Raw genomic sequence first — 13,429 nt, 5'->3', positions numbered from 1 at the left:
AGCTTTGTCATTACCAGCTACTTTTCCAAGTCAAGCTTGTTCCAAGTTGGGTTATCATACATATAGACACGCACACATCTATTAGCATCCAAAATTAGGGTAAAAGTTTTGCAAGGCGCAAGATAATTCCATTGGAAGAAGTAGACATGAGATGCTAGCATAACCATAAACAACGAATAAAAATTCATTATTATTTTATGCCTTGGACGTTTTTATTATATATATACAGCCAAGGAAGATGTTTTTTCATTCATAATTCATCATGCATTTTCCCTTCATAATATTTCTCTTACCTTTAGTTATATTCTCTTATTCTCTGAATGTTGCTACTCTTTCTTCTTCACAAAGTATTTTAACCCAAGGCTCATCACTCTTTGTTGAAAAGAAAGATCAACTGGTTTCACCAAATGGCATTTTCACAGCCGGTTTTCACGAGATTGGCCAAAATGCTTATTGCTTCGCCATATAGTTCACGCAACCAATGGCGGACGGAAAGCTCACACTGGTTTGGATGGCAAATCAAGATGAACTAGTCAATGGAAAACGATCCAAGTTTTCTTTGTGGAAATCAGGAAATCTTGTCTTAACCGACGCTGGCCGACGGTTTTGGGCAACCAACACTAACTCTAATGAGCCTGTGCAATTGAAACTCCTTGATTCGGGTAACCTTGTTCTTACACACATGCACACCCAATCATATGTTTGGCAAAGCTTTAGTTCTCCCACTAACACCATACTTCCAAACCAACCTTTTACCAAAGATACTGCTCTAACATCTTCAAGAAGTTTGACAAACTTTTCTTCTGGTTATTATAAACTTTATTTTGATAATGACAACGTAATAAAACTTCTTTACAACAGTGATGAAATTAGCAGTGTCTATTTCCCTACGCCTTGGCAACTACCATCGGATCTAGGAAGAAACATCTACAACAATACTAGATCTGCAATGCTTGATTCCAAAGGTCTTTTCACATCCTCAGACAATTACAACTTTAATACTAGCGACAACGGTAAAATCCTTCAAAGAAGACTCACACTCGATGTTGATGGTAATATTAGAGTTTACACACTTAACAAAAGAAGGTGGAGTGTTTCATGGCAAGCAATATCTATGACATGTAAAATTCATGGGATTTGTGGTCCAAACAGCCTTTGTACTTACATTCCTGAATCGGGAAGGACATGCGAGTGTATGCACGGGTACAAGGCAAAGAACCAATCGGATTCTTCATTAGGGTGTGAACCTACATTTGATCTTACTAAATCTCCAAAACACTATGACTTCATAAAGATTCCTTTTGTGGAGTTTTATGGATTTGATTCTAAAAAGTTAGCTGGATCAACTCTCAATGAATGCCAGAAGTCTTGCTTGGATGACTCCAATTGTAAAGCTTTCCAACTCAGTTATCAGCAAGAATATAGCTCATTTGTATGCTTTATCAAGACTTTGTTGTACAATGGCAACTACAAGGGTACACCGTTCACCACATATCTTAAACTATCTAAGACTGATGTTTTATCTTATAATACAAATGCATCTATCGAGTCCAAATTGGTTTGCTCAACGACTCGAGGCCCGTTCCAAGGCTGCCCAAGCTGTTAATGAACAGCTTCGGCTGGCTAAGGAAACTGCAAGGAACGCAACCGAGAGGGCCACCAAGGCTGAAGCTGTTGCTGAGCCTCTACGCGTGGAGAATGAAGAACTTAAAGGCAAATTAGAGGCTCTCCAGCAGGCTCATGATGCCTTGGCGATGGAAGACGCCAAAAAGCTCCAGGAGATCTTGGACAAGAGGGGGGTGCTTGACCGTACTGAGCGGAAGCTAAAGGGCGTCGAAGAGGCTGCGGCTAAAGTAGTGTTGCTTGCCAACCTCAACAAGAGTGAAGCCGAACGCGCCCGTAACGAAGCTCAAGCTGCCCTCCAAGAAGCTCTGGTTGCCAAGGAATGGCTTCTTCGAGAAGCGTTGTCTCAGGTATGTTTTTCTTGTCTTTACGCTTTTCTTTGTAAATAGAAAAGGTTTTGACACTTGTATATTTTCTTGTAGGTTGTGCATCGGGTCTTTGCTGAGACCTCTTATGATGATGCTATGAGCGCAGCCCTCAACGCTTCTCACGAGGATGGGGAAAAGGTCGGCTTCCTGCTTGGTCTAGGGTTCGTTGAGAAAGGCATCCCGCCTTCCAACTTCCCTTTGTACAATGTTGATACTGAAGCTGTTTACGACCAAGCAGTGAATCAGTACGCCGCCTTCCCGCATCCGGTGGTGGAGAAGGTGAATGAAGTTGCTGCTGCTGATGATGGGCTAGCTATCCTTAAAGCTTTCCTTGAACTGCCACGCTCTACTGACGGTGCTGGTCCAAGTGGAAGTGGCCCTGAAGCCTGATCCTGAAGATCCCTTCCCACTGCTAGGATAGATTTAGCTTGTATAGATTTATTTTCATGTAGGCGGGTAGTTACCCGGCCATTCTTGTAATGAATCATTGTGAAATATAAATCTTTGTGCGGGTAAGACCGCTTCTTTTATTGGATTCATTGCTTTATAAACGTTATATGACTTGCATACTTTAGTTTAAATTAGCAATTTTCCAAGTGTAGAATAAGTTAACCTTTAAACGTGGTAGATAATAGGTGTGAAGTTTTGCTTCCTCTTTCGTGATTGTGCGGGTAGGACCGTCACTTGCACTTAGTAGGATGGCTAAACTTTACCCATATCTGACCTGCGTGTAGGTTTTCCTCATCTTTTCTTGAGGATAAGTTATCCTTTGAACGTGGTAGATAATAGGTGTGAAGTTTTGCTTCCTCTTTCGTGATTGTGCGGGTAGGACCGTCACTTGCACTTAGTAGGATGGCTAAACTTTACCCATATCTGACCTGCGTGTAGGTTTTCCTCATCCTTTTGTTAGAAATTCTCTGTTTTAAATAACCGTTCGACGCGCGGTTGTGAATAGGTTAGTGTTCAGTTTCCTCTTATGATTCATGCGGATAGACCGGCACTTTCATTTAGTAGGATAACTGAACTTTTCCCCTTCAACTGACCTGCGTGAAGGTTTGCCGTTTTTTGGGTTTATGCGGGTTTTGCCGCCTTCCCCATGCAACGACTTTTCACGTAATTATGCGGTGAAAACCGGCATATCCGTGTTGAATAAATTAACCGTTCGACGCGCGGTTGTCAATAGGTTAGTGTTCAGTTCCCTTTTTCATGATTCATGCGGATAGACCGGCACTTTCATTTAATGGGAGGACTGAACTTTTCCCCTTCAACTGACCTGCGTGAAGGTCTGCCGTTTTTTGGGTTTATGCGGGTTTTGCCGCCTTCCCCATGCAACGACTTTCACACTTATGTATGCGGTGAAAACCGGCATCAGTGTTGATAGTTCATAAAAGTATAAATGTAAAATCATCAGCATCGATGTTTTAAGGAGAATCATTTCCATTAGAAGTGGCTCTTGGCCTTTTCTTTACATATTTGGAATTGATTTACATGCAAACTGTGTAATTGAGCTCCCTTCCATGTTGGGATGGGAGTGCCATCGAGCCGATACGCACCTGGTTCGGGATCTCGTTCTTTACGCAGCATGTAGTCTCCATATTGAAGCTGGAATTTTTATTCGTGTTTTCCCCAACCGGGGTTTCTACACGCATCAGCCTGCTCAGCGTTCATTGCGCCACGAGATGCGCGAGCGTCCCATCTCTGACGAATGCTTCGACCATGTCCTTTACGTCTATGCATTCTTCGGTGTTGTGGCCTTTTGTCCTGTGAAAGTCACAGTATTTGCTCCGATCAGCATTGTGACGATGTCGGATTATTTGAGGCTTTGGCCATGGGAGCTCCTCGGTGGCGAATATCTCGGTGACGCTTTTGGTGAGCGGCGTCCATCTGGAGTTCTTGTTTGTATGTACATTATCCCTTCCGCCCAACCGATGTTGCAAGCCGGATGAGGTGTCAAAGTTTACCCTCGACTGCCAAATGCCTAGCTTTCGTTTTTTGTTTAATCGGGCGGTAAGGACGTTGTCTTCTCTTGTTTTCTGGGTGTAGAGGTTTGTGCTCTGTGGGAGATCTCTACCCAGTTGCTTCTCCGTTTCCGCAAAGCGTTTAGCTGCTGTCATGATGGCATCCCATGTGGATGGCATGCCATCTTTACCCGTTAAGGTGCGGATGAGCTCTGGGTCGTTCGCGCCCTGGATAAAGGCAGCGCGAACAAGATCTTCGCTGATATTACCCAGACTTAGCTTCTTCGAGTTGAAGCGAGTGATGAAGTCCAGCAAAGATTCATCTTTTTCTCGAATGCACTTGAGGATTGTCCATTGCTCCTCGGTATACTTTCATTGTTGGCTGAAGTGTTGGCTAAACTTCTGTTGGAAGTCAGCCCAGTCGTAGATGTGGTTGACCGGTAGACGATCGAACCACGCTCTAGCAGCCCCGACAAGCGTCATTTGGAACATGTAACACCACGTAGGTTCCGTCCAACTACTGACGGTTGCCCCCGCTATGAACCTGTTCAAATGATCGTCTGGATCAGATATACCATCATATGTGCCTATGCTGGACATTTGTTTGGCACTTTTTGGGGCGATTGCTTCTGCAATGTCCCTTGCAAATTTGGACTTTCCCGCATTTGCAACGTTTGGTCTGAATGTTTTGGAGAAGTCTCGTGGACTTCCACCTGTGCTTTTTGGTTTGAAGGCTTGTCCAAAATGCCTTTTCGGTTGGGAATCCGTTTCCTTACACTTCCCTTTTGCCCTATGGCGAGGGTTCGCGTCGGAGTCGGATTACTCCGAGTCATCCAAGTAATCTTCGAATTCGTCAGCCTGTTGGACGGAACGCAAGCGTTCGTCCAACTCAGCTTGGAATTCCCTCTGACGTGCCTCCGCCCATGCCTTAACTTTATCGAGTGTTTGGCGGGGGAGTCTTGTTCGTTTTTCTAATTGGGTATCGGTGAATCCCAGTGCGTGATTATTTACTGCACTTGCCCCAGCATGGGTAGCTGGGGTAGTGTTCGTAAAATTTACTTCACTTGCCCCGGCTTGGGTAGCCGGGGTAGTGTTTGTAAAATCTGTGTTGCCGGTATTCCCCCAGTAGCTGGGGTTGTGGTTACCGGAGTTTCTTTAACCATCTTAGAAGTTTAAAAAAACTGGAGAAAAATGTTCTAGCTTTATGCACGGATGGCGCCAATGAAGAAACACTAACCAGACCCCGGGCAGATTACTGGTAACCTGGGGGTTAGATAGATGTTTCCCACGAGGGGTTAGACCCAGAGAAGATGGTTCTTCTGATAACCTGCAAAACAGACACCGTGAGCTTGTCACTGAGAAGGGGGGGTTCCTCCTTGTGACCACCCTCCGGCGTGAGAATCAGACTAGATTGCTCTTTAAATATAAATGTATATTAAGAGATTGCTAGAGCAGATATCAGGTATAATATGATGATACAAGATAAGATGAGATGGTCATACCATTTGTGGTATTTATAGCCGAAGGTAGGTTTCCAAGGAGGTGTGGCCGGCTGCAACAGTATTCCTATTCTACCAACAGTGGCCTACGCACGTGCCCTGCTGGTAGTTGGTGGGTAGGCAGCGGCTGATAGTGACCAGGCCTGCTGTGTACTATTCCTTTTCCACCAACTGCCGGCTATGCACGTGGTATGGCAGTAGTTGGTGAGTAGGCAGCGGCTAATAGTGACATACAGTACAGGAGCATGCTGCTCGCCATACTGTTGTCAATAAGCTGTCGTATCTTTAGTCAGATCTTTTTCCCATACCTCGTCAGGTACAGTACAGAAGATCTTCCCTTATTGTACGGACTGGCTTATTTGGGCGGGAGTATTCCCCCTCCCGCCCTTGTGCGGGATTGTTCCCGGCTTTGCTCATTCCTTCAGGTGACACTGAGTGATTGAGAGCTAAGTGCCTTGTGCGTGTAGCCTTGCTGCGCGGGTGGCCTTCCCTGATGGCTTGTATCCGAAGCTGCGGGAACAGGCGGAGTCCTTCACCATCGGGAGGCATTTCCTGCGGGAACAGCTTGCGTACTGCGCGTAAGGACGTCACGTCTCTGAGCATGGTTGGTCCTGCGGATCCAGTTGGTTTCTGCGCAGACGTCCCTCTTCAAGGTGAGTCTTGCGGGTCCAACTGGGCTCCGCTGGGACCTACCTCTTCACAATGGTACCGTGAAGTTCATGTTGTGGTTCAGCAGCATACTTGGTGGAATTGAAGTGGTGTGTTTTCTTTTCTTCTACTATATCACCAAAGCACCCTCAAGAACAACCACCCAAGCCTACCTTGCAATTGCAACTGGATTCAAAAGATTCACATACGATGAGATAGTGAAAGTGTCTCGTATATTTTGCGAGGAGATTGGGAGAAGCGGTGGTGGTATCGTGTACAAAGGAAAACTACCGGACAATCGAGTGGTGGCGATTAAGGTACTCCACAATGCAATTCAAGGTGAGGCTGAATTTCTAGCAGAGATGAATACGATTGGAAGAATAAACCATATGAACTTGATTGAAACGTATGGTTATTGTGCTAAGGGGAAGCATAGGATTTTGGTGTATGAATACATGGAGAATGGCTCATTGGCTCAGAACTTGTCAGGTGCTAACAAGCTTGGTTGGCAGAAGAGGTTTGAAATAGCAATTGGTGTGGCTAAAGGGCTAGCTTATTTACATGAAGAATGCTTAGAGTGGGTTTTGCATTGTGATGTTAAACCACATAACATATTGTTAGATGCTAATTATAACCCAAAGGTGGCTGACTTTGGCCTTTCTAAGCTATTCCATCAAGATGTAAAAGAAGATTCGGCCTTTTCACGTAAAGAGGCACTAGAGGGTATATGGCTCCAGAATGGGTGTTTAACCTTCCGATTACTTCAAAAGTTGATGTTTATAGTTATGGGATGGTGGTGCTTGAGATGATAACAGGGCGGAGTCCCACAAGTGATCAAGGAATTAATAATGATGAAACGTTTGAGCAAAAACGACTCGTGGACTGGGTGAAGGAGAACGTCCACAAAACTCGCGACAATTTGACAGACATACAAATCATGGAGATAATGGATCCTATAATGATTGAGGAATTTGAGAATGTTCAAATAAAAATTCTTCTAGGTGTGGCTATGCAATGTGTTGAGGAAGACAAAGACGCTAGACCAACCATGAGCGAGGTCGTGAAGATGCTTCTCCACTCAGGTACTAATGATTAATAGAATCATAATTGCACAGTTATATGTGTTATTCCCTCAGAATAAATAATTTGTAAAACTTTAGAGAGCATGTGGTAACATCTAGTTATACAAAAATGTACGTGCAAGGAATACACTGTGTTTTTTTGTTTGCATTTCAATCTACTATTGCTATTTGACATCTTGGTCGCAAAATCGGTCGCAAATAGGATCGGTCGCTAAACAATTCAGTTGCAAAATCGGTTGTAAAGTTTATGGTCGCAAAACCGGTCACGAAAATTTGCGGTCGCAATATCGGTTGTTATATGTTCGGTCACAAAATCAGTCGCAAAAGAGATTCGAGCAAATTCGGTTGCAAATTCGGTTGCTAAGCTTGCAACTGAAACTTTAGTCGTAAAATCGACCGTCGTCGAAACCGGTCACAATTTGGTCACAAAATGACATTTGCAACCGAAACAACGGTTGCAAATGCGATTTCTAGTAGTTATGCTTTGCAATAATAAACTTTCTTATTTTGGTTTTCAAAATATTAAAATATTTGTTTGGTTTATATTTCTTTTCTTTTTTTAACAGAACGCGTGTGTTACACGAGTTCTAACCTAGTTATTATTTATTTTTTAAACTTTATGTATTGAGTTATATATATTCATTTTACCATTAAATTCAAAACGATTACAATTAAGTGGCAGACAAACGGGCAACAAATTGTGCCGCAACCCTCTTTTGAATAACAAAGTCAATCATACTAAAAACAAGGCTTTGAGACCTAGAAGCCGAAGAAGTACCATATACGACACGTTGAAACCTTCTCAAAAAACTCATAGCCGCCTCTGGGCCAGAAACCAAATGTATCAAAAACAAATGAGAGAAACACATGTTGATTTTCTAAACAAGTTTTCTCATGTTTAACGACCTAGTTATTTATAAATAAGGAAGTGACAGTAGCACCTCAAAGAGATCACTTGACACATATCCAGATACTGCTTGTAATGACATCCTATATTCATGAATTAGACGTTAATTAAGATTCTGAAACTCCCTTCTCATATCCAAATACATATTAAAAAAAAAGGAACATAATCAGTTTATAAAATCAAACCGAGCTAAGAAAGTTAAATCGTAAATAGACTTACTAAACTCAAAGCAACCTTCAAGCTCAACGGTGATGTGTATTTAAGATCGAAAACTTTGTCACGGCTGATACACTATCGTCTCGGACCTCCGGGTGACACTTGCATTATTGGGAATGTCACAAGATCACTGAACTTTTGAAGACACATTACAAAACAAAAGGAACACTGGTCATTAGATTCTTAAGGCAATTTTCAATTGTAAGAATAATCTTCATGAAACTAAAAAAATAATAATAATGTAAGTAAAAAACCAAAGTGTTAGGAAAAGAGTTGTCATATGCCTACAGTTGTTAAAAACAGTTCTTTATCCTGTATTAATTAATGATCCAAATTATTGTACAGAAATTATTACAAATTGCATTAGAACCACAAAGTGCTTTACAAAAAGTTGCAATATTGATATGTAGATCATTAGAGTTCTATATTCTTATAAACTGCATTAGCTATCCATATCCAAAATAAAAAAAAACCTCACATGCACAACAGAACTGCAAGTCATTGCCAAACTGCCAATAAACATTGTTAGTGTTGTGCCAAAAAAACGTTTATTTATAAATCATAGCCCCATTTGATTATTTAAGAGTCGACACTTTTGACCGGTTTGATTATGAACAATTGGTGTGCACAATTATGTCCATGTCTTTTAGTCTTTATTTTTTTTTAACTTCCAAAATTGGTAGGCGGGGCACTCGACAATGAACCCACAACCACCTAAAGCCTAAATTACATAAGCAGGAATAACAGTCTACCTCTTATCATAAACAATAGTCCATAAAACGTATTTACAAAACTTTTACTAGTTTAACAATTATATTAGAAAAAATAATTTTCACACCATTGTAAAGGAAACTAGAAACATGGGCTAGAAGTTTTAGGAAGGGTATTGGTATTCTGAAACTTGAATATCAAAATACAGGTTACAAACCATAAAGATACAAAAATGATCACCTTTAATTGAGAAGATGATGACTATTAATTTAAAGATAAGAACATTTGACTTTGACTGTGTGTATATGGTTAGGGTAGTAGACCTTATCCAAGTCAATATTGGAGGAACCACACATTGTCATTAACATATATATACATCAACTGGCGTCCAAAATTAATGTAAAATATTAGCAAGGTGCAAGATAATTCCATTGGAAGACGTAGACATGCATGATCCTAAATAAACCAGAAACAACAACCAATAAAAAATGCATTATACTTTTATGCCTCGGATATTTTTATTATGTATACACTAACCAGGAATATGTTCATTCATCCATATTTCATCATGCATTTTCTCTTCATAATGTTTCTCTTACCTTTACTTACATTCTCTTATTCTCTACATGCTGCTACTTCAATAAGTGTTTTAGCCCAAGGCTCATCACTCTTTGTTGAAAAGAAAGATCACTTGGTTTCACCAAATCGCCTTTTTGCTGCTGGTTTTCACGAGATTGGCCAAAATGCTTACTGCTTCGCCATATGGTTCACGCAGCCAATGGCGGATGGAAAGCTCACGCTAGTTTGGATGGCAAATCGAGATGAACCGGTGAATGGAAAACGATCGAAGTTTTCTTTGGGGAAATCAGGAAATCTTGTCTTAACCGACGCTGGCCGACGGTTTTGGGCAACCGACACTAAATCTAATGAGCCTGTGCAATTGAAACTCCTTGATTCGGGTAACCTTGTTCTTACACACATGCACAACCAATCATATGTTTGGCAAAGCTTTAGCTCTCCCACTGACACCATTCTTCCAAACCAACCTTTTACCAAAGTTACTGCTCTTACATCTTCAAGAAGTTTGACAAACTTTTCTTCCGGTTATTATAAATTCTATTTTGATAATGACAATGTATTAAAACTTCGTTACAACAGTGATGAAATAAGCAGTATATATTTCCCTAGGCCTTGGTTACTTCCATGGCAAGCAGGAAGAAACCCTTACACCACTCGTATATTTGCAATGCTTGATTCGAAAGGACGTTTCACGTCCACGGACGATTACAATTTTAACACCAGCGACAACGGTAAAATCCTTCAAAGAAGACTGACACTTGATGTTGATGGTAATATTAGAGTTTACACACTTAACAAAAGAGGGTGGAGCGTTTCATGGCAAGCACTTTCTACAACCTGTGCAATTCATGGGATTTGTGGTCCAAACAGCCTTTGTACTTACATTCCAGAATCAGGAAGGACGTGCGCGTGTATGCACGGGTACAAGGCGAAGAACAAATCTGATTCTTCATTAGGGTGTGAACCTACATTTGAATTTTCTAAACCTCCTGAACACTATGACTTCATAAAGATTCCTTTTGTGGAATTTTATGGATTTGATTCTCAGAGGTTATATAGATCCACTCTCAATGAATGCCAGAAGTCCTGCTTGGATGACTCCAATTGTAAAGGTTTCCAGTACACCTTTAATCATGATTCTAAATTATTTGAATGCTTTGTCAAGACTTTGTTGTACAATGGCTTCTACAAGGGTACACCGTTCAACAGTTATCTTAAACTACCCAAGACTTATGTTTTATCGTATAATGAAAAGGTTGATATCGAGTCCCAATTGGTTTGCTCAACTTCTGAAATAGAACTAAAACGACCATATGATAAAAATAGTGCCAATGGGACCCTCAAGTTCATGTTGTGGTTCAGCAGCATCCTCGGCGGAATTGAAGTCTTGTGCTTTCTATTCTTTTACTATTTCACCAAAACACCCTCAAGCACAACCACCCAAGCCTACCTTGCAATTGCTACTGGATTCAAAAGATTCACATATGATGAGATAGTGAAAGTGTCTCGTAAATTTAGCGAGGAGATTGGGAGAGGTGGCGGTGGTATAGTCTACAAAGGAAAACTATCCGACAATCGAGTGGTGGCGATTAAGGTACTCCACGATGCAATTCAAGGTGAGGCTGAATTTCTAGCAGAGATGAGTACGATTGGAAGAATAAACCATATGAACTTGATTGAAACGTATGGTTATTGTGCTGAGGGAAATCATAGGATTTTGGTGTATGAATACATGGAGAATGGCTCATTGGCTCAGAACTTGTCAGGTGCTAACAAACTTGGTTGGCATAAGAGGTTTGAAATAGCAATTGGTGTGGCTAAAGGTCTAGCTTATTTACATGAAGAATGCTTAGAGTGGGTTTTGCATTGTGATGTTAAACCACATAACATATTGTTAGATGCTAATTATAACCCAAAGGTGGCTGACTTTGGCCTCTCTAAGCTATTCCATCAAGATGTAAAAGAAGATTCGGCGTTTTCATGTATAAGAGGCACTAGAGGGTATATGGCTCCAGAATGGGTGTTCAACCTTCCGATTACTTCAAAAGTTGATGTTTATAGTTACGGGATGGTGGTGCTTGAGATGATAACAGGGCGGAGTCCCACAAGTGATCAAGGAATTAGTTATAATGAAATTGTTGAGAAAAAACGACTCGTGGACTGGGTGAAAGAGAAGGTCCACAAAGCTCCCGAAAATTTGACAGAGATACAAATCATGGAGATATTGGATCCTATGATGATTGAAGAATTTGAGAATCTTCAAATTAAAAAGCTACTTTGTGTGGCTGTACAATGTGTTGAGGAAGACAAAGACGTTAGACCAACCATGAGTGAGGTTGTGAAGATGCTTCGCCACTCAGGTAATGACTAAGAGAATCATGGTTACACAATTATATTTGTTTTGCCCTCCTAATATTGAGTGGTAAAACTTTAGAAAACATGTGGTAAGATAGCTCTCAAATTGAACATATTTTGTTATTGTTCGTGTATCTTTCTGTAAGATCTAGCTAAACAATATTATGCAAGGAATAAACAGAGTTTTTTTTTTTCAATCTACTATTGATGTTTAACATAAAAGGTGAGATATTACGATTGTTGAACATAAATCTTGAGATAAATTCTTATGTTGATAAACATCACGGAGTTCAAGGTCAAGAATACTAAAACCCGGACAGAAATACGAAATCCGTGATCACCAATGATTAACGATGTTTAATTTAATCAAAATGATTATAATACAATCATGAATGAAAATGAACAACAAAATATATATTAGATTTCTCATAATATTTCTCTTCTATTAAAAGAGAATAATTGATTACACCTGACACTATCGAATCCATCCTCTAATGTATTTTCCATCTCATTTTTCTTAGAAAGGAGAATATTAAAATTGTTATTGATTTGTAATTGTATTTGTTGATTTACAAAAGAAATGGGAATACATTATCCAATTGTAACAAATAAATTATACAAGGAAATATATAAAGAAAAAAAAAGGAAGGAAATCTCCTTGATAATGTTCCAACGGTCTTGAATTGTTTTGTTACCATAATATTTAATATGGAAATTATATTAAATTTGATCATATAATTTTGTGGTCTTTTTCTAACACTCTCCCTCAAATTGAATAGTCGGATTTCCGATGCTTAACTTGCTAAGACAATTGCTGAAAATCCTCATGTTGACGACCTTTGTTAATATATTTTTTACTTGGTCTTCTGAACGAACAAACGGCAACTCTATAATTCCTACTTCGAGTTTTTCTTTAATGATGTGTCTATCAACTTCCACATGCTTTGTACGATCATGTTGAACTGGATTTTCTGAAATTTGTATTGCAGCCTTGTTGTCACAAATGATCTTACTAGCATCGGTTTGGGGAAACCCAATTTCTTATAAAAGCATACGTATCCATATAACTTCTGGCACGCCCCGTGTAATTCCTCGAAATTCTGCTTCGGCACTAGACAACGCTACCACCTTCTATTTTTTACTTCTCCATGTAACTAGATTTCCACCGACCAAGGTAAAATATCCTGATGTTAACCTTCCATCATCTTTATCTCAAGCCCAGTCTGCATCAGTATACAACTGAACTTTGAGATGTTTGTTTGGTTGACACAGAATCCCGTGACCTGTTGTTCCTTTGAGGTATCTAATAATCCTCCACACTGATTCCATGTGAGTTAATTGAGGTTGATGCATAAACTTGTTGACTGCCCCTGCTGCATATGCGATATCTGGACGAGTATGTGAGAGGTATATCAGTTTTCCTACCATCATTGGTATCTTTCTTTGTTTGCCAATTCTCCCTTTTCTTCCATATGGAGTTTAT

The 13,429-nt window shown here is 40.4% G+C and overlaps 1 protein-coding gene and 1 pseudogene across 1 annotated transcript; both read left to right on the top strand.

Annotated features, from left to right (window-relative positions):
- The first annotated feature begins 238 nt into the window (after nt 1-238).
- Nucleotides 239-7,192, top strand: LOC143606648 (putative receptor protein kinase ZmPK1; annotated as a pseudogene).
- A 2,261-nt stretch (nt 7,193-9,453) lies between these two features.
- Nucleotides 9,454-12,101, top strand: LOC143606647 (putative receptor protein kinase ZmPK1). The gene has a single exon (XM_077082345.1). The coding sequence runs from the start codon at nt 9,536-9,538 to the stop codon at nt 11,960-11,962; it is 2,427 nt and encodes an 808-aa protein (XP_076938460.1). The 5' UTR covers nt 9,454-9,535; the 3' UTR covers nt 11,963-12,101.
- The last annotated feature ends 1,328 nt before the right edge of the window (nt 12,102-13,429 follow it).

The sequence above is a fragment of the Bidens hawaiensis genome, unplaced genomic scaffold, assembly GCF_021521415.1.
Source record: "Bidens hawaiensis isolate Kalapana, Puna unplaced genomic scaffold, B.hawaiensis_p1.1 tig00076376_1, whole genome shotgun sequence".
NCBI lineage: Eukaryota > Viridiplantae > Streptophyta > Magnoliopsida > Asterales > Asteraceae > Bidens > Bidens hawaiensis.
The sequence above is the reverse complement of the archived record's forward strand: the minus strand, read 5'-3'. Positions and strand labels throughout refer to the sequence as shown.

What these genes read in the sequence shown, in the direction of transcription:
- LOC143606647 (XM_077082345.1), top strand. Translation starts at nt 9,536, where the DNA reads ATGTATACACTAACCAGGAATATGTTCATTCATCCATATTTCATCATG.